At 38.6% G+C, this 21,967-nt stretch overlaps 1 protein-coding gene across 2 annotated transcripts in view; it reads right to left on the bottom strand.

Annotated features, from left to right (window-relative positions):
* SEC24D (SEC24 homolog D, COPII coat complex component) overlaps nt 1–21,967 on the bottom strand; it is a 110,735-nt gene that overhangs the window by 15,621 nt on the left and 73,147 nt on the right. The window contains exons 11-16 of one of the 2 annotated variants that reach the window (XM_031942222.1): nt 17,726–17,850; nt 12,685–12,876; nt 11,452–11,545; nt 4,598–4,714; nt 2,494–2,664; nt 1,312–1,408 (exon numbers count right to left, since the gene is read on the bottom strand). In XM_031942222.1, the coding sequence (XP_031798082.1) occupies nt 1,312–1,408; nt 2,494–2,664; nt 4,598–4,714; nt 11,452–11,545; nt 12,685–12,876; nt 17,726–17,850 (796 nt within the window). The remainder of the gene's footprint in view (nt 1–1,311; nt 1,409–2,493; nt 2,665–4,597; nt 4,715–11,451; nt 11,546–12,684; nt 12,877–17,725; nt 17,851–21,967) is intronic. The other variant, XM_031942223.1, reaches the window with a different exon arrangement.

Raw genomic sequence — 21,967 nt, 5'->3', positions numbered from 1 at the left:
ATCACACACAGAAAAAATATTCTGAGAAGGTGAAGGTCATTAGATGCTTCATTCCTGATCATTGGTCACAACAGCCAGCTTCCTTCCTTCCTTCCTTTTTAGACACACTGGCAGATATTGGTGGACCTTTTCTATCCCCCGCTGAAGGGAAACTCCTGTTCTGACATGATCACACACAGAGAAAACATTCTGAGAACGTGAAAGTCATTAGATGGTTCATCTCTGACCATTGGTCACAACAGCTTTGACTTGACTTGACTTTATTTCCAGGCTTAGAACATAAGGATGCAATACAGTTTGCAATTTAAGGGCTCATTTCTCCTTTAAAAGCAGATTTCCATTTCAGGAAAGAGATGGATTTGGAGTCTGAGTTCACGCATTTGAATCCTATCTTTGCAAATCATTTACATTCCCTGAGGAGGGAAATTTCCTCATTTGTTCAATGAGAGAGTTGGCTTAGGATCATAGGAATATAGATTTAATGTTATAAGGGAACTTTAAAGGTCCCAGAATCCAACTCTCTCATTTTAAAGGTAGGGAAACTGAGGCCATAACTGAAAGCAGTTGAATCACTAAAGAATATAACTTTTAAGCCTTTTTTCTAGAGCTTACTCTTTATATGTTGGATCAATATCTATTTCTCATTTCTTATTATCATTATTGTTTTCATTATTATCTAATAATAGCCTAGCATTTCTATAATGTTTGTTGGCAAAACACTTTATGAATATTATCTCATGTCATCCTCACAACAATTTTGGGATGTAGGTGCTATTATCATTTCCATTTCCCATGAGAAAACTGAGGTAGACAGATGTTAATTGTCTTGCCTAGGGTGATATAGCTAATAAATTGAGTAGGAATTCAAACCCAAGACTTCCTGTTTCTTAAGTCCATTATTCCATGCTGGTGGATCCTTTAAAGCTTTAAATGCCATGATGCAAACATTTTAAGTTAACCTCAGAAAGTAAAAAAAAAAAAACAATATTTGTCTTTTCTGACAATTCCTTCCTTCATTTTGATGTAAAAGAGACTCTTGGCACTGCAAGGATTGAGTCATCCTAAACTGTATGGAAATTATTCTGCCAAATACAGATCACAGGCCTCTCATTTTAGGAATTACAAATCCTGAGATTACTTCATTCAACCCCATCCATTTAAAGGGAAGAAAGTGGAAATCAGACCATCTATTCCCTTCCAGGGCCCCATGTACTCAAATGTTCTGGGATACTTCCCCCTTCCTGGTCACTGGGGAGGCTCAGAGATCAGGCCAATGTGTGAATTGATTGGGATTGGGATTGCAATATTTACCTGTGCTGGTGCGTACCCTCATGATAGCATCAAAGCCTGTCATTTTCTGGACATCATTCCTGAGGTCATTCAAAAATGTCTGGCTGTCCAAATGCTTCTAAAAAGAACATTTTGTCTGTCAGTGTCCACCCAAAAAGAGGGCAAAACATGAGAAAAGTGACCCCACCAGAAACATACATGTTTATATTTACAACAGGATTGTACGGATCAGAATGGGCACCATTATTCCCATTTTATAGGTGGGGAAATTAAGAGATAAAACAATTAGCTTCCACAGATCTGAGAATGTTAGTAGTGGAAAGAACCTTAGAGTTTGTCTAGTCCAATCATCTTATTTTACAGAGAAGGAAACAGGCTCAGTGCTGAGAATACAAGCTCTTTAAAGATAAGGACTGTTAAAAAAAAAAAAAAAAAAAGCATTGTTTCTTATCTTTTATTCTGTTGTATCTAGCACAGTACCTTGGATATAGTAGGAATTGAATAGGATCATAGAGTCAGAGAAAGGGACCTCAGAAATCAACCAATTAAGTCCCCTTATCCGTTTGATAAAGAAACTGACTCCCAAAGAGGCCAGGTGACCTGCCCACAAACATACAACTAGCACGTTTCTGTGACAAGATTCAACTTCGGACCTTCCTGCTTCCAGGTTTAGCACTTGATCCACTGCCCCCCTAGTATCATTTCTTTCTGATTTTAACTTTGTGCATTTCTATTTGCTAAGCTACCATCCCCACTTGTGAAATACTTTCTGAAATCACAACTGAGCAATGTTTGTTCCAAATCTGTGAGGCAGTCCTGGCCGGGCCAGGGAGTAACGAAGCAGACTCAGTCGCTGTCATTCACCATTTCATGTAAGGAAAGGAAAGCAAAGAATCCTCTTGGGGAAAGTGGGAAAAATTCCAATTCTGGGCAAAATCCCCAGGAGAACAGATAGCTGATAGCAGGGGAGCTGTGTGCAGGGGACAGAACGCCCTTTTGAGCATTCTTCTTTGGGGATGTTTTCTATCTTTCATAGAAAATTAGAAGTAGAAAGGGCCCGAGAAATCGACCTCAAATTGTGTTCTGTCCACAAGAGGGCAGAGCCTGCCAACCTATGAGGAACTGGAAATCTGGTAAAATAGGAGAAGCAGATGGCATCTATAGGAAGCATCTGGCTTCTTGGGGAAGGGGGAAGCTGACTACCTGGAAATTGTTGTATTTATACAGCGTGCCTCCAGTCTGCAGGGTCACCAGGCCCATCGAGGCCACGTCCACATACTGATTGGGGAAGAGGAAAAGGTTCACACAGCAGCCACTTGCCACACATTCCTTAGCCAGGGTTTCGTAGATGTTGGTCTGTGGCTGGAAAAGTGTCTGAGGGTAGAGATGAAAAAGAAAACTCACACATGTGAAAAATTAATTCCTCCTTTCTGATCCTTGCCCAAGACACTCCATCTCTCCTGACTCAAGACATTTTTGGGGGTGTCCCCCATCCCTCCTCATCTTAGCCTCTTGGCTGCCTTCCAGTCCCTGCTCAGACTCCACCTTCTACAGGAATCCTTTCCCAATCCCCCTTAATTCTGCGACTTTCCCTCTGCTCACTGCCTTTAAGTTAGCCTGTCTATAACCTATTTGTTCATAGTCATTAGAATGTTGCCTCCCCCATCAGACTGAGCCCCTTGTGACTTTTTCTTTCTTTGAACTCAGCATTTAGTATCTGGAAATGCTTAATAAATACCTGTAGACCTGAATTTGAAAGTAGCTGAAAAACAAACCAGGTCATGGGTTCATAGTTCGAGAGCTCAAAGGGACTTTAAGGCCCAAATGGACCAATCCTTTCTTTTGACAGGAAAGCAAAGACTCAAGCCCTGTGTAAGGAGAGGAGTCTGTTTGGTACTTATCTTAGTGAGTGGAGCAGCTCAGACTGAAGGGACGAGTTACAAAAGGATACTTCTCTCCCCAGGAAGAACTGGCTTGAGGTGCAGATCTGTAGGCCTTGGTTTCTTTGTCTCAAAGGGCTTTTCTCTACATGCTGTAGCCTGATCAACTTGCTATTATTCATGTCCAGATCCCAAGAATTTTGGTAGTTATTTAAGAAATCTCAGGGATGCTTTGGCTCTGCCTCTCTTTCCAGCTCTGCCCCCCCTAGGAAAATGTAGCTATATGACTCAGCTAAATTTTCTTCTTTCTTACCCCTTCCTCATTAGTACAGGTCTATACTATCTCTATTAGTGCAGGTCTACATCATCTCCATTAGTGTAAATCTACACCATCCTTATTAATACATGTCTACACTATTCCCATTAGTACAGATTCATACTTTCCCTCTTATTTTAGGTCCATATCATCCCCGTTAATATATGTTTACATAATTCCTATGAGTACAGATTCACACTTTCCCCCTAGTCCATACCGTTCTGATTAGTACAGATCTACACCATTCTCATTGGTTCAGGTCCATACTTTCTCATTAGTTCAAGTTCACACCATCCCCATTAGGAGAGGATCTACATTCTCCCCAGTAGTTCAGGTCCATACTTTCTCCATTAGGTCAGGTGTTTACATCCCTATTACTACAAGTTTACACCATCCCCATTAGAACATGTCCACACCATTCTCATTATGCTATTTCTTTCCTTCTCTCTACAGTGTGATCCATACAGAAAGTTTTGTGATACTTAGTTGTCTAAATGCAAATGTTTTTATTTTCAAAACTTCCTTGCCCTGAGAAACTATTCCCTAAAGGGAACAGCTATCCATTAAAAATTATCAACACCCCAACAAAACAAAACAAGCAGTTCTAGAAATATGACAAAATGATAACTGGGAACTCTCTGTACAGATAAATGATTCTGGGCCCAAACAGGGAATTCCTTGGGGACATAAAGCATCAATATTCCCAAACATAGTCTAGCCAGGAGTGGGGTTTGGTGCAGTATGGGAGTTTTGGCCCTACATCACCCAGGTGGTATATGGTAAGAAGTATGAAGTATTCTCAACCTTGGAGAACAGGCACTGGAACTCTTTGACAAACTGTGATCTTCCTAATGTGGAACTTAGACTAAGAGGATTATTTGGACATTTAATATGGACGTTACAATAGAATTAGCTCAGTTTATACCAAAGTCAAGAGACAACACTCCAGTTATTCACCAATTGGGGAACAAAGACACCTTTAAGAATCTGAGGCTGGGAATATGAATCTCCCTGCCCCCCTATTCAGATTTTTAGGAGGGATAAGAATATGTCTGCTTCTTGAAAGAATGAAGGAATGTGGAACCTGCAAAAGCTGCTGCAGGTGAAATACCTTTTCTTTGTCTGTGTTGATCAGTTTTCTGTCATCTCGGCTTTTCAGTTTGCCCGGGGCCTCAGCAGTCGGCAATGATGAATGGAAGATGTATAGCTTTCCTGGACAGTCTGCTGCCTAGTACAAGGATAAAAAAAATGCCTCCATTATGGTGTGCTTACTTAAGAAACCATTGGGATTAATTTTCATATCCTGCAGCTCTGTAAATTTGGAGAGTTCACAGAAGTTTAATTATTATTCATTCTTCAATTCAATTCAACACATATTAAACACCTGTAATGGGCAGGGAGGGTAGCTGGGTGGAGAAGGGCACTGGTCCTGAAGTCAGGAGGACCTGACTTCAAATGTGATCTCAGACATTTAATAGTTATGTGATCCCAGGCCAGTTACTTAACCCTGTTTGACTCAGTTTCTATATTATAGAATGAGCTAGAGAAAGATACTCCAGTATTGTTGTCAAGAAAACCTCAAATGGGGACATGGAAAGTTGATTTAAAACTAAACTCAATTGACTAAAACAACTCAACAACAATAAATGTGCAGGGTACAGCTCTAGATACTAGAAAATAGAGATTAATAATGACACATCCTCTTCCCACAAGGAGCTTACAATCAATTAGGAACAGAAGTGGTTTGTGGTCCAAAACATTTCCAAAAAAGGAAGTCTCTGGCAATGTCCTATTTCTACACAGGATTACAGATCTGGAAGGGGGAAGAGACCTCAGACATATTATTTTCTCTCTGCAAAGCTTCAAAGAGCTGTACATTCATTCATTCATGTATGGGCTCTCTAGCTGGACAAAGATCACATACAGCCTCTTCACAGCTTGGAGCAAGTCCCACTCAACTCACTTGTGAGATCTTGATCAAATAAATGACTTAACCCCTTGGGACTGCAGTTTCTTCATCTATAAAATGGGCATGGAAGTTATTGGATTAGATAGCCCCTAAGATTCCTTTCAATTCTAGGTCTATAATCATTTTTCCTAAATGGGCAATACTTATTGTTAGGGATTTGTTGGGGCTCAAAAAAGAAATCCAATCAAAATGGGGCTAATATTCTGAGTAAGAGCTTTTCTGCATGTTGCCAGGCTGTTCCTTAATTAGTAGACAGAGAGATGTAATGCTTCTCTAGTTGGGCAGGGATTATTTGGTTTGTACAATTTTGAAAAATTCCAAGTTACCTCTACACCAAAAGGAGGCATCAGCAATGGTTGCCTAGGATCATGAGGTTTTAAAGGGACTCTGAATTTCATTTGGTCCAATTCTTTCATTGTAGAGACTGGGAGGTCACCCATGTCATCTCAAGCCATCTACTTCCAAAACTCTTTTCTGCTTCCTATTCTCCTGTGCTTTAGTGGAAGACTGGTCATAAATACTTAGGCACTCCAGTAGGTTTAGGATTTCTTGGATGTGGATACTCCTTCCAGTAATACAAGAGATCACAAGTCTTTCATACCTTCTCCTGTATAATATTGTCCATGTCTTGCTCCCTTAGTCTTCCATAAAAGACATTCTCCTCTAGGGCTTTTCACATTTCATAAGCACCAGGGCAACACCTGGGCTCCTCCCTGGCTAGCCCTTTCCCTGACCACCTGACCATCCCATTTCCTTTTCTGAGAAGATATTTCCTGGACACCAACTCTCACCCCACTTTTGTACATAAGTGGACATTGGAAATATACTGCAACTAACTTACTTTCAGACTTGGTTATAAAGAAATAATAAATGTCTACTTTGTTTCAGGCAATGGGGATACAAAGACAAAAATGAAACAATCTTTACCCTCAAAGAATTTACATTCTTTTGGGGAGTGGTGATCCAATGTATACATAGAAATGTAAGATATACAAGTACAAAGTCATTTCAGGAAGGGGAGAACACCAGCACCTGGGGGAATCAAGATCACAATCACATTGAGTGAAATGAGCAGAACCAGCAACACAAGATTGTACACAGCAACAACAAGATTATGTGATGATCGACAGTGATGGACTTGGATCTTTTTTTAAACAATAAAGTGATTCAAGGCAATTTCAATAGACTTGTGATGAGAAGTGCCATCTGCATCCAGAAAAAGAATGCTGGAGACTGAATGGGGATTAAAGCATAGTATTTTCACCTTTTTTTTTCTTATACTTTTTTTCTCCTTTTTGGTCTCTTTATCTTGCACAACATGACAAATATGGAAAAATGTTTAAAAGAATTACACTTATTTTGCCTCTATCAGATTGCTTGCTCTCTTTGGGAAGGAGGAAGTATAGGAGGGAGGGAGAAAAATTTGAAATGCAAAGTCTTACAAAAGTGAATATTGAAAACTATCTTTATATGTCAGAAAAATAAAATACTGTTGAAAACCAAAAAAAAAAAAAAAAAAAAAGGATCATCATCAAAACCACACACACACACACACACACACACATATCAGTTCTTCAAGAAAATGACATTTTTCTTGAAGAGAACAAGGAAGATAGGGATCCCACTGGGTAGCTAAGTAGCTTAATAGATAGAGTTCTATGCCTGAAGTCAGGAAAACTCATTTTGTTCAGTTCAAATGTGGCCTCAGACAATTTTTACCTAGGTGACCTTGGTCGCTTAATTTCACTTAATTTGATTTAAAGTTACTTAAGTGACTTTACTTAACCCTGTTGGTCTCAGTTTCCTTATCTATCAAATGAGAAGATGAAGGAAATGGCAAATCACTCTATCATCTTGGCAAAGAAAACCCCACATGAGGTCACAAAGAGTCAGACATGCTGGACAACAATAACAGGGATCCATTAGTGGAGGTAAAGAGGAGAGTGCACTCTAGCCGCTGACATAGGGGATGGAATGTTGTGTAAGGACAACCATTTCTGACTAGAACATGGGATGTAGTATTTTTGGGAAAGGCTGGAGAAAGGCTGCAAAGGGTACTAAAAGCAACAAAGGAGTTTGTTTTTCTTTTAGAGGCAAGAAGGGACAATTGGAACTACCTAATCATGTCTGAAGGAATGTTAATTTTGCAGAGAAGGAAGAGTCCAGGTGCCCTCACTAGTGCCCTCACTAGAAATAGGGAAGTTATGAAGAAGGGGCAATTTAGGGGAAAGACAATGAGTTTTGTTTCAAATGTGATGAATTTGAGAAAATTATTGTTGGAGATGTCCAGAAGGCAGTTGAAGACATAGAGAAAGTTTAGGGGAGACACTGGGGTTGGATATATTTATCTGGATAGAGATGATACCTAAATTCATTAGAATGAGAAAGGGAGAGGGAGAGAAAAAGAGAGAGGGAAAAGAAGGAGAGGGAGAGGGAGAGAATGAGTTTAGTGTCATGAAAATCTAGGTAGGAGCAGATGTCTAGGAGTGGATGATGATCAACAATGTCAAATGCTACAGCGAACAATAATGATAAGTTCTTAGAAAAGGTCATTGAGTTTTGTAACTGAGATATCATTGGTAGCTTTGCAGAGAGATGTTGTAGTTGAATAATGAGTGTAGAAGTCAAACTACAAATGGCTGAGAAGTGAGTAATAGAAAGGGAAGTAGAAATAATGAATGCAGACAACTTTTTAGGAGATGGATGTGAAAAGGGGGGGATAATAGCTTGAGGTGATAGAAGGCCCAAATGAGAGTTAAGGATGGAATTTGTGTTTTGTAGAAAACAGAAAAAAAGAAATTAAATACAGAAGAGGATTGTGGTAGAGGTATCTGTCAGAAGGGAGAGAAAGGAGTATCAATTAGAGGGTTGGCTCTATGTAAAGAGAAAGGTCGTCTTAGAGACTGAAACAAGGGAGGAAACAATCAGGAATAACATAGAACTGACTTGGAACACAAGGTTGGAGAGAAGGCCATGATTTTAAAGTCAATTTTATACTAGTTTAACTAAGATAAGTAGACTCATCTGAGCAGAAGTTCATTTTCCTCATAATGAATTGGAGATGACACCACAGATCAAGTTTTTCTGAGAAGGGAACCAAGAAATGTCAAGTAGATAGCATTTTAGGATTACAGATAGAAGGCTGAAAGGGAGCTCAGAAGCCATCTAGTTTAATACTTTTGTTTTCCAGATATGGAAAGTGAAACCCAAGCAGTTACATAAGTGTCCACAGTGACTTGAGCAGTCAGCTTCAGAGGCAGAGTGACTGATAGCCACTGTTGATATTCTTATATTGCTCCATCCATACCTGCTCTCTGCTAGGCCAGCAACTGAGCATCATGTCTCTGCTGCTTCCCAAATAAAGGTTATATCTCTATTGCTTCCATCGTCTCATTCTCTCTTGGGCATCTTGGTTCTTCAATGAATGTTTTACTTCTATTGTCTTGGCTGGGCCTTGGTCCTTCATACCAGCTTCTGGGTGGCTATATGCTCTCCATAATAAGAGCAGACTAGAATTCTTTAGTCAAAACCGTGCCATGCCCTATTAATAAAATCCAGGCAGAATACCTCTATGTTAAGATTTAGTCTTTCTTTTTTAACCCTCTATCTTGAGCCAGATTCTCAGACAAATAACTGATTTAAGGTTAGAAACTCCAAATTTCTTCTCTGGTTTTCCATGCAAATGAATTTGAGATTCCATTCATTTCATAATTAGGTCTTTATTATGTATTGATAGAAGCAATTTTCTCAAATGGGAATTCTCTATATCAACAAAATTACTTGTCTGTTTCTTGCCATCTCTCTCCCCCCAAAACTGAAAGTTAAGTATGTATTGTAGATAATTTAAAGAGAAGTCCCTTTAGCCTGAAAAAATTATGCATGTTTTAAGCATTAGTACAAAGGTAATTTATTGCTAAACTTTTGTTAAGTTCTATCCCATCTAGCTTCATCTATTGTCATGGAAGACGTCAATGGATAACTTGGAAGATTTGTTTTTGTAAATATTAAGTGCAATATTATCTCCTTGTTCATGGAAGGTTCTAGTTTTAAAAGGATTGAATGAGATGTAAAAAAATAAGATGTCTATTAAAAGTACTGGATTCTGTGAACAGGGAAGCATTTACAGCAGGAAACATGGTGTCAAGGAATTTCAGAGACTTTTCAGAGAAAACAAGCTCAAGAGGCTTCCAAATAGTCCCTCTTTATCTTTCTGACAAGTCCATTTGGATGTGGATTCTGTTTGTTTCCACTCCATCTGCTGGGCCTGGGAAGTTTATTACTTCTGATGATTACAGAGAGATTTTCTTTGGCAGCGATCAAAGAGCAAGCAAAGATATTATTACCATGGGGGAGGAAAGTTTCCAAATAACTGCCATTGGCTCCTCCAGGAGAAAAACTTCACTTTTATACTCTTCCATTGGGGTTCCTTGGCCTTCAGCCCTGGGCTTATTAATGGTTCCTTTACCAGTCCCAGATCTGCCATTTTAAAGGGCATGCCTTTGCTCATTTTTTCAAACATTTGAAACCAATAGGCAGTGTTCCCATATTTAGCTGCTTTCCGTTCAAATTCTTATAAGTGTCTTTGAGGCAGTTTCAGTTTATTTGGGGGGGGGGATTATACTTTTCTCACAATTCTATGACCAAAAAGCCCTCTTCCAATTCCTCCTTATGCTGTGGAAGTGACCCTATGTTCTTGAACGGTATGGGAGAGAATCAGAAGTTCTGGCAGATTCTCCCAGACAGGAAACCCTTTGAGAACAATCCCAGGAAGGGACTCTGGGGGTCTGTCATTCAGGCATGGAGAAAGAGAAAGACATCATCAAGTTGGTCATACAGATTGGACTGCTCAGCTACAGCAACTCTTGAAAATTGTCTATGTGAGTATTGAGGGATTGCAGCCCATATTGGTAGAGGGGGTACCCCTAGCAATAAAATCAGACCCATAAAGGCTTGAAGGAAGCATTTTGCAAGGCATCTATCTGAAGTTATCTTGGAATTATTCCATTCTGTGATCAGAATTAGGGCTCTTCTTGTGTCACATCTGGGGACTCCATGTGGAGCAGAAGTAAGAGCAAAGAGTGAAGTTGCAAAGAGGTGATTTTAGTTTGGGAATCAGGAAATCTCCATTCAAAAGTATAATGGGCTTCCCTGAGAGGTCTTGGGTTCCCCTTTCTTAGAGATCCTCAAGCAAAGACAGGAAGACCACTAGCTGGGGATGGGATAAAGAGCATTCCAATAAGAGTTGGACAAGAGGGTCAACAGGACACTTCCAATGTTCAGATTTTGTGATCTACTGAGGTCTAGTGCTATGACATCAATTTATAGAGAGGGAAATGATAGTAGAGAGAGCGCCTCATTCACTGCTGTATCCTTGGTATCTGGCACAGAGTAAATAATAAATGCTTGTCTGTTGAGTGATTAGAATTTGACTCTATTGACTCCAAAACTAAGAGTTTCTTCACCATGCTAAGTTGCCTCTTTTTCCAGGCAGAGAATTTCCATTTTTATAGGTCAGGGGTTCAAGGGCTCAAGACAGGTCTAAGTATATAAAAGTAAAATAATCAAGACATTTGGCCCCACTTGTTAAGTATAGGAGATGATGCTGAAACAATTTCATTCATTTTTCTTTCTTTCTTTTTTTTTGGTGAGGCAATTGGGGTTAAATGACTTGCCAAGATTCATATAACTAGTCCATGTTAAATGTCTGAGGTCAAATTTGAACTCAGATCCCCCTGCCTTCAGAGTCAGTGCTCTATCTAGCTTCCCCTGTTGAAATAATTCATAAATAAGATTTTATAAAGCTCATGAAAGAAACATTTACAAGCTGATGTCCAGACTGGAATGTAAAGACTAAGAAAATTGGGGATTTAAAAAAAAATTTAAGTGATTTCTCCCCATGACTGAGGATCTAGAGTCCTATAGAGAGCATAGCAAATGACCTTAAAAAAGCATTTCCAGCAAAGACTTTGTGATCACAGACTGAGAAGTGTGCTCACCTTTAGGGCTTCCATGCCGGCTTGGACGACAGGAGCAAAGACGGTCTCATTCTCATTAGAATCAGCAAAAATCTCTGGAATCTGGTCCAACAAGCTACAAGAAAGAGTAAGGGTCATTACCAAAAGAAATTCTTAGCTTTTCAGCCCCCAACAATGGCCTCATTTTGCCACTCACCATGGCATGTTTGATGTGTCCTGGTCCCCCAGGGAATGTCTGCATTCCTGGACCATGATCTTATAGAGAGATCAAGGCTTTGGGTAGAAAAAACCCACCAGTGAACGTCAGTCCTCCTTATTTACTCCATTACAGATCAATGACCTTTTTATCAGTCATAACACTGAGAGATGATAAGGGTCTTCATCTAGTTCAGCTCTCTGATTTTACAGATGAGGAAACCGAGACAGAGACAATCTGCTCAAAGTCTCACCAATTTATAGCTGAACTCTGACTGAGCTCAGGTCCTCTGACTCATTGAGAGGCATCATGGCACAGTGGATATGGCATGAGATTTGGAGTCAGGAGAAGGTGAGTTCTTTTGCTTCTTTTATTCCCTGATACTCACTAGTCATGAGACACTGGGAAAGTCATTTAACCTTTTTTGTGCCTTAGTTTCCTCATTTGCAATAGGAAAGGCTGGAGGGGAATTAAACTCAGTAGCTTCTCAGTTTTCTTCCAGTTTTAAATCTATGATCTTATGATTTAAGATTGTAAAAGAGAATATTATTCAGGGAGGGGTTGAGGTCAGGGGTGTGCCAGTACCAGTTAGGACAGGCACCTTAGATGATTATTAATTTTTCAATGCGAACATTTATACCTCAGAAATTGGCAAGCACTATAAATCAGGGTTTAATTTATTGTTTGGTTGGATGTCTAGACTTAAGAAAGCAATGGTTTATTAATATAGATTAAATTGAAAAGTGAGTCAAGTAGACATTATTTTATTTCAGCAAGACATTTGTTAAAACATTTATCAGCATTCCTGTGGTAGGACTAAATGACCTCAGAGATCCCTTCTAGCTCATTTAATTCCATTCCTTCCTTTTCCTTTTACAGATAGGGAAACTGAGAAACTAGCTCAGATTTGTGGTTACTAAATGGCCAAGCCAGCTCTCAACCTAGATTTGCTGATGCTAAATCTTGGGCCCTTTATGCTAAGTGGCACTGACTCAACCAGAGACACAGCAGTACTTAAACAATTGGATCTACATTGAAAAGCATGAAAAATTCTTTACTTGTGAATGACGGCTTTAGATTCTTGATAGTTGACCAGGAAGCCATCCAAGAGAGGAACAAAGACCTCTGCCACATCCGTCACCACCATCATCTGGGGCTGGGCCAAGTTGCTCTTGACATTAAAAAAGTGGAGGACTTTGTTATAGGTGACAAATCCTACCCGAATGGCAGAGGTCTCTTCTTGCTCTTCCCTGGAAACAAAACAAAGAAAGAATCAATGGTTATTCTGCAAATTTAGTCAGGGAATGGGAAGAAGTGGTCTGGGATTGTATACAGGAGCTGCTTACAAAACAGAGTATGTCTCCTTTTTACTCCTCTCCCCAATGACTTTTCCCTTTAAATGTTACATTTGACTTTGTAACTCTTGAATGCAGTTTCCCATGTCTACCTGGTCCCACTCTCTGATTCATTTCCTACTCATTCTTTCTTTCTCTTTTTTTTCCTGATCATTCTTTAAAGCCAAAATTAAATGTTACTTGATTTTGAAAGTGTTTCTGTTCTCTTTTCAATGGTAATGACTTTCCACCTTTGACTCTGACTGCACAAAGTCCTATGTTATCCCCCTCCCTAATACACTTGTTCTGGAGGAATATTATATACACTGAAGTTAAAGGTGAGGCTGACTGCTTCCTTGTAGAAAAAGGTAAGCCAATGAACTACAGCATTAGAGTCAACAAGAAAAAGATTCTTTGGAAAAATCTGATCATGATCCCCTAAATTCCTTTTTTAAAAAATTTTGACCTTAAACATCAAAAGAGCACTTTCCCATTACAGCAAAACACAAAGAGAATTTTTTTTTCTTCTGTGTGATCCTGGGAAAGTCACTTAACCCCAATTGCCTCAGCAAAAAAAAAAAAAAAAGAATTTTTTTTATGAAAATGCGAATCTCTACTTCATACCATTAGCATTAAAGTATTACAAATGTATTTATATTTAATATAAATATGCACACATTTATGCAATATGCAAACAAATTTATATAAAGCAAGTGATATACAGAATAAATTGACAATATTTAAGAAAAGAAGGGAGATAGAACTAAGTGGGTTTGAGAAAGGAGGTGGGATTTTAATTGATTCTTAAAGGAAGCCAGAGAGGTTAGTAGTCCAAACAAAGGTAGAAGAGTATTCTGGGAATGGGGTTCAGTCAGTGAAAATGGCCAGAGCTGAGATGGGAATGTGTTGTTTGTAGACTAGCCATGGGCCCAGGATCACTGGATCAGAATATGTGGTGGAGAGTAAGGTGTTTTTACACCGGAATATGTATACACACACACACACACACACACACACACACATACACATATTTCAAAGCCCTTCTAGACATTTTTATATTTGTATGTATGCATATTTATATATTAAAACTGTGAATTTAATAGATATCATGTTATTTATATATGTGTATATATTACACATCATCCCGTACATATCCATATGTATAACATGATATCTATTAAATTCTATATATTACTTTAAATTATTCTATATTACTATATATATTATCAAAATTGCCTTGCTTAGCTGGGCTTTCTTCTGTTCTCTCCTATGCATTTAAAAAATGTTTCAATGAACCTGACAGTCCTTTGTTCCATTAAAAGTCTACTCCCTTTCCTCCTTCTCTGCCCCCAGAGAATTAAATTCAACTTTACAGGGTTAATTATTCTTGGTTGTAAACTTAAATTTTTGCCCTGTGAATATTGAATCTTGATGGTCATGATGATAGGAGTGATAGGAGCGGTATAGTTTATAAATATTGGAAAGTTTCCAAAGGGAAGAAGGGGCTGCCTTTTGGATTTGACTGGACCAAGAATTTAGGGTTTGAAGTATTGATGTGGTTTCCTGGCAACTGGAGAAAAAACAGCTCAGTCTTTTTTATTTGGAATTGGTATTCCTTGAAAAGAGGTCTCTTATCTTTTTCTATGCAAGTTGATTTATCTTTCTGACCAGGTGCTGTTGCCAGAACAAATATGAAGGGAGAAGGCAAGAAGATCTACCTGGATCAGTGAGTGAGCATATCCTTAAATATTTGTTAGGTTAATTTCTCTTTACTCAATTTTTTTATTGTTCATGAGTGTTTCTCAGTGTCTAAATCTCAAGCATGAATTATAATAGTAGCCTGGAATAATCCTGGTCTAGGTCTTTAATTTATATCAAATAGGGGAGAGAGAGAGAAACATATAAATAAGGACAGTCTGGGTGTGGCTGTTGTATTTGAAAATATGAATCTGAGGAAGTAGGTTTGTCACAGACACCTTTTTGGGACATCCCTTCCCTTCTCTGTACCTCAGTTTCCTCACCTGTACAGTGAAGTAGATCCATCCTTCCCTATTCTACAGTTCTTTGATCCTTTCTTTACATACTTATAGATGTTCTATTATTGATTGAAAATTAGAATACTAAGCATAATTCCATAATTAAGTACACTTCATCAGGTGTGTGGGGTGTGAAGCAGTGAATCAGAGGCATTGACCCAGAGGGGTCATGAGATCAACCAAGAAATAGGGTAACTTGTCCCCCAGTGAGACATCTATGCCCCTAAGGGGGGGTGCAAGGGAAAAGGGTGAGAGGGCGCCAGATTGTGTTGTATAATACAGACTGATGGGAGAATGTGAAACTTCAGGATAGTAAACTTCCTACAGCTGCAGGGAAGGGTGTCTCTTTAGGAGGAGGCAGGAGGTATGACCCACTGCCATGTTGGTACCTATAGGCAGAGCTCTTGTGGCCCTTTCCTCCTCAGGACTCTGAGAAGACAGTAAAGACCTTGAGCAGCTCCTGTATACCCTGTCTCCTCAGGAAGCGAGCAGACAAAGGGTGGTATTTGCAATAGCTGACTATGGGGAGATAAAAGGAAGAAGAAAAGAAATAAAGAAATGACCCTATTGAAGAATGTGGAGCATGATTTCCCACTGGACTCAGTTATCTTTCAATGATGTGAAAGAGGAAGTAGTCTGGAGTTGTCTGGGTACATTTAAAAGCTAGAATTAATGTATTTTGAAGTTTCTAATCTAAATGTCTTCAGAATATTACAAAACATCAGGCTTCTCTCCATGAGAACATACTTGAAGAACCTTGATAAACAAAGAAACTTTGTCCTAAAATGATTTAATCTTCAACAGGCTGAATTATTAAAACACATCTAAAGAACATGCTTTATAATTCCGACTTTCTTCTTTTCTGGTGTATCTCCAGGGGACATGGCAAAGGGAGGTGGGGAGGGAAGGTTGGTATGTGGGTCTGGCCCTTTGGCTGTCTCTTGAGCCATTCATCTACCCTGACACTCGAGGCTCTACTTTTTAGTCCTAACAGACTAAAAATAAGAAAAAGCTTTAGTAATATGGCATGGTTCAAAAAAGTGCTTATAGAATTATCAGAACCCAGACCAGACCGTCTCCAAGTCTTTCCCCATTCTAAATAGTACCATACCACAAACTCAGCAACGCCTATAGCAGAGGTATCATTTCCATTTCAGACCTAGGAAAGGGAAGCTCCAAATCACGGAGGTCATCATTCTGGGAGGTGGACCTCAAGCACTAGATTTCCTGATCATCCCAGGGCTGGCTGCTTAGCCTACAGCACAGCAAACCACTTCCTCATAAGCCAGGAGAAGCTAAGTAAAGGTAAGAGTGGAGGGGCTGCAACTGGGGCACACACTGAGCTCCATTTACTAGGCTACATGCTTCCTCATGGATCGTAGCTTCATCTCCTAATTGGTTCTAATAACACCACCATCCAATTTGTAGAATCATAGATGGAGAACTGAAGGCTGTGCTACAGGTGCAGGAGCTGAGCTGATTTGGGGATCCCCTTCCACAGTAGGCTTGATGGCTTCCAAGATCCCTTCTAGCTCTCAATCTAGGATTCTCTGAAGCTATGATTATAGTCCATTAGTTCAATGGATTCCCTCATTTTACAAATGAGGAAACTGAGGTGTGGATAAGCTTCAAACCTTCAAAATTGCTTCCTTGTAAATCTTTAAAGTCTTGATTCCCCCAGAACTGGTGAATAGCATTGTATGAACAGGATCGTCTTCATTACCATAAAATACTCTTCTCTGTTATTACACAATCTGGCTTAACTAGAGTCTCCAACATGTCCCCCTACAGGAGGCAGATGCAGTAAGGATTGATGGCGGACATATATGCTACGGACAGCAGAAATTCAGCCAATAACTTGGGCTGCCACCAAAAAAGAGCAATCTCCTTAGAACCTTTCTTAAAGCCTTTGATTGACTTTTCTCCAAAATGTTCACTAATAGAGAATTTCATCAATTACCACAGGGTTTCCCTTGCTTTTACCAGCCCAGAGCAAGCACTATGTCTTATGGCAATAGCTATATCTTAGCTGAATTCTTGATATTCCTCAGCATCCACCACAATATCCCATAGACTTTAATTGCCTAATAACGAACTGCCTGATGAATGAATGCAATGGATAAATGAATAGAAATCACCATCAGCTTTGCCTTTCCTTAACACTGAATATATTACAGGTTTGGGGAGGGAAAAAGGAAGGGCCTATTGGATGGGGTTCCAGCTTAATAACATAAAATTGTAGATTTGAAACCTGAAGGAACTTTAAGGATCACCTAGTCTGGTTGGCTATTTTTTTCCCCAAATAAATGACCAGGCTTACATCTACAGTGTTTAGGTGATTTGTTCAAGATCATGTGGGGAATAAGTGGTAAAGCCCATTTTTGAACCCAGGTTCTTTGGCTCCAAATTCAGTCTATTTTCCCATCCCATTAATTCCCCTTTCCAAAATATTAAGCTGAAGGTTTTTTAAAATTATAACTGAAAAAAATTTTTTCATGTATATAAAGACCATATAGCATAATGGATAGAGTTCTGGACTTGAAGACAGGAAAACCTGGGTTTGAATAGTGCCTCAGGTGATTCCTAGCTGTATGTGCATGAGATAGTCATTTTGTTCTACTAAAGTCATGGAGGCATTATAATCTGCATTAATGGAGGGAGTTCTCACTATGGGGATTTAATTTCTAATCAACATTGCTAGAAGTATAAAATATACTATGGCACCTTACTTTGGAAGGTTTTCCAGGATAGTCTTCAATTCTTCGCAGATGAGCCTGACTAGGCCATTCTTCACATTACTATAGGAAACATCAATCATAAAGATGTAGGCTGGTGGACTGGGAGGCTTGTTGTTCTGTAGGAAACAAGCACATCGAATACATCAATACAGGTACAAATCTGTCCATGGAACAATCTCAGCAATCATAAGACTCTAGATGGTTGTCAGGGGTTTCATCTAATAATTCAGACAAAAGGACTACAGCACATAATTGTCCTCATCATATAGCTATTTCTGCCAAAAAAAAAAATTACTAAGACATTATGGTTTCCTGAATCCAGGGTGAGCTTGAGGCTGGCTCACTGGGGAGTCCTTGGAATTCAAAACATCAATCCCAGTTTTAAAAAATGATTTATCATAAACTTGAGGCTGTACATCAGTACCACTAATTAAATTTACTTAATGATCACTAACATTTAAGTTAATTAATTTTAATGCATAAAATGTATTCATTCAAGATGACTTCTCACCACTCATAAAATACTTTGCAATTTTAAAGCATTACAGAAAAACTAGCTATTATTAGTTATAGGTTGGGATTCTTTGATTATTCACAATCTTCCATTTTTTCCTCTTGCATGCTTATAATTAATGTATATATTCTTCTGGTTTTGCTTTTTTAAAAATTTAAACAGACCTTTCTGGATTTTTTAATATTCTTTACCCTTGCCCAATCAGATTGCATCATAGTATTCTAATCCATTAATAGGCCATTTTTAGACAGATTGTTTCCTGATATTTTGCAATTATAAATAATTGTCTTAAAAAATCTTTGAATAGTGTTTTGTTTGTTTCTGATATTGTTTATTTTCATTTTTGAAGAAGATCAATGACATCATAAGATGATGTCTTGACTCCTAGGTAAATTGTATTTAAGTGAGGCAGAGTTGCACAAAGTCATCATTTCTCTCTTCTAGAGTCATCAAAGTCCAGTGGCAGGACAAAAGTCTGGGTAATAGGGGATGGCCTTGCCCACTCTACACTCTCAGGTATATGACCAGCAATGGAATTACTGAGTCAAAGAGCATGACCACTTTGAGAACTTTCTTTACTCTTATCATATTGTTCTGCAAAAAGATACCATAAATTTTTAAGTCACCAGCAATGAATCAAGGTGCCTGTTTATCTACAAGCCTGAGTTTCACTGCTTTAAATTATTTTTGCTAATCTGATAGCTATGAGACGCTGATTCATACTTCTTTTAATATGCATGTCTTTGATCTGCAGTCAGATAATCTGGGATGCAAATCTATCCTCAGATGTAACTACCCATGTGACAAGCGATTTAACCAATTTGGACTATTTCTTCAGCTGCAAAAATAAGAGGTTTAGACTAAATAACCTCTGTCATCTCTTCCAGCTCTAGATATCTTAAGTCTCTGAAGATTAAGACGGTTGAGCCTTCCTTCCTACCTCCCAATGATTTCATATTCCTAGAGCCCCAAAATGATTTTTTCTGTCAAATGATGGATGTGATTCAGGTACTGACCGACACAGAGGAGAGATTGGTTCAGAATTCTGGAGAATTATTCTGTACCAGAGGTTAGGCAGAAGTTGCTCTCCTTATCATCAGCTAGGAGCAGCCAGGAGTTTCCTCCTATTTAAAAACTTCCGAGCTAGCACAGGTGGTTGATAAGAAGGAAATAGAGACATTCTAGTATGCCTTATTATACTTTCAAGAGTCTACCAGAATATCTAGTTATCTTATTTTGTGAAATTATAGTAGGTTTTCATGCTTACCTCTTCTTAACTTCCACTTATATGTTCAACTTTCCATCCAAACTTCCATATTTGTCATTCCCTATTTTCCACTTTCTGGAATGAATCTCATTTTTATCTCTTGGAAACCTATCTCCCTTCAAGGGTTAGCTCAGATGAGATCTCTTGTTCGAAGCCTTTCCTGACCTTTCCATCTCCCTGCCCCACTCTCTCCATGCTCCCACCATTATTTTAAATTTACTTTGTAAAATTTGTGTTTTTTACTAATCAACATATGTATCATTTATAAGCTCATTGAGGGCAAGAACTTGTTTTGGATCTGTCATACTCTACTAATGGTTGTTTCATTGAGTTAAATGGAATAATAAATATCTAAGTCATGTTGCATTTTGCTTGTCTTCACCCCATCTTGCTTTACAAACCTTTCTACTAGTAGATAGATATGCTAGTCAGAGTCAGGAAAACTTGAGTTTAAATTTTACCAAGTATTTACTAGCTATGTGATTGAGTAAATAAGTCACTTTAATGTTTATTAGCCTCAGTTTTCCCATCTGTAAGATGGGGATAATAACAGCCTCTATTGTTATGAAGGGGTATTACAAAGCTCAAATGACATCATATTTGTAAAGCTCTTTACAAATGTTAAAGTGGCATATTAACTATTATTATTATTATTGCTATTACTGCTACTACTTTTTAGGATATGATATTCTCATACTTAAAAATTAAATTTATTCTTTATTCCCTCTAGCCTGTAGCATATCAGTAAGGGCTTTGAATAATTTTGGATGTGTCTGTGGTAAAAATGAAATGCTGCTGCGTTTCCTCCCGTCTGTTTTAGCAGAAACCTCATAACATGGGCCAGCTGCCACCACTCAACTCTAGCTGTGAGTCCTTAATGCTGTTTGAGAAGACATGAAGTAAAATAGGCTTCACTTTTTTTGCTCTTACAAAAATATTTAGGAAAGAAAAAAAATCTCAGAGCAACTTTATGGACTCAGGCCAGAAAAGAAAGCACCAAATTCACTTTTAATATTCTACCAGTAGACGAACCTGGACATTCTAAAGCAAATTCTGCACTTTATTATAATTATGAATAATAAACATCCTTCAATAATTTTTTCAATTAATTTCAATCTAAGGGACATTGTAAAGGGGATCCTTATGCTAGTACAAGCTGGATTAACTGACTTTTAAAAAGCTAATTTGTGATAAAGTTTAGTTGTAATATATTACCAGAAGAAGCAGTGGAGTATAATGGGTGGGAAAATGGAGTTGGAAGATATATGTTCTGGGCTCTATTAGCTGGGTGATCGTGGTTCATTTCATGAATCTCAGTTTCCTCATCAGTAAAATGGGGGAGAATAATACTGGCCTACCTCCCATTGTGGTTGGGAAGAGGGCACTGTGGAAGCATAGTTGTTCTTGCTATTATGTTAGGAATCATAGCTCCCAATAAGAAACAGGATCATTTAAAAAGGCAACCCAAAACAATCTCTTGTTAGTATAAACATTGGAAATCTGGCTTTCATTTAAAAAGGCAACCCCAAGCTCTTATTAATATAAACATTGTGAATCTGGCTTTCCTTCCCCACACAGCATCATCACATCAATGGTGGGCTAAAGAAACAGATGAATTGCAGACCAGTGGGAGTTATCAATTACAATTATGATGTCAATTAAAAAGTCAGTCACATTTTTCCTGACTTCCACAGAATTTGTTTCATGATGTAGGCCTGTTTTAATTTGGATGAGCAATGGGTGGTGAGGTTCACTTATTCCCATAGTCCCAAAACCATATCACCAAATGTCTAAGTAGACATTTCCACCTGTATCCTTTACATTCAGTTCAAATTCACTATGTCCCAGAGTGAAGATAGCCTCTGCCCTCAAAAACACAATCAATCAACAAGCATTTATTGACTGTCTACTATGGGCCTAAACAGTTTAAGGATAAAAGTGCCTGCCCTCAAGGAGATTACATTCTACTGGAAGTGACAATATATACACATATAAATACATGCAGAATAAATATAACATGCATATAAATGTGATGTAAGGAAGAAGGGCACAAAAAGTTGGGGAGACCAGGAAAGGTTTCATGTTAAAGGTGGGGATTATTATGCATTGTAAAGGAAGTCAGGGAGTTTATGATACTGAGAGGGAGTAAGGGGACCAGTCAGTGGGAATGCACAGAGACATAAGATGGCATCCTTGAGTGAACAATAGAGGGAAAGCCACTTTGGATGGACCATATGGTGTAAGAAGGAGTTTAGGTAATATAATGAGAGTTTATAGGTAGGTTGGAGCCTGTGAGGGGCTTTAAAAGACAAATGGAGTACATACAGTATCTTACAGGGGATAGGGAGCCATTGCAGTTGACTGATGAGGGGAGTGATTAGTATCCTGCAGGAGAGGATAATCACTTTGGTGACTGGGTGGAGAGGACAGATCAGGGGTGGGAGAGATTTGA

This window comes from Sarcophilus harrisii, chromosome 6 (genome assembly GCF_902635505.1).
Source record: "Sarcophilus harrisii chromosome 6, mSarHar1.11, whole genome shotgun sequence".
In the NCBI taxonomy this organism is placed as follows: Eukaryota; Metazoa; Chordata; class Mammalia; order Dasyuromorphia; family Dasyuridae; genus Sarcophilus; species Sarcophilus harrisii.
The sequence above is the reverse complement of the archived record's forward strand: the minus strand, read 5'-3'. Positions and strand labels throughout refer to the sequence as shown.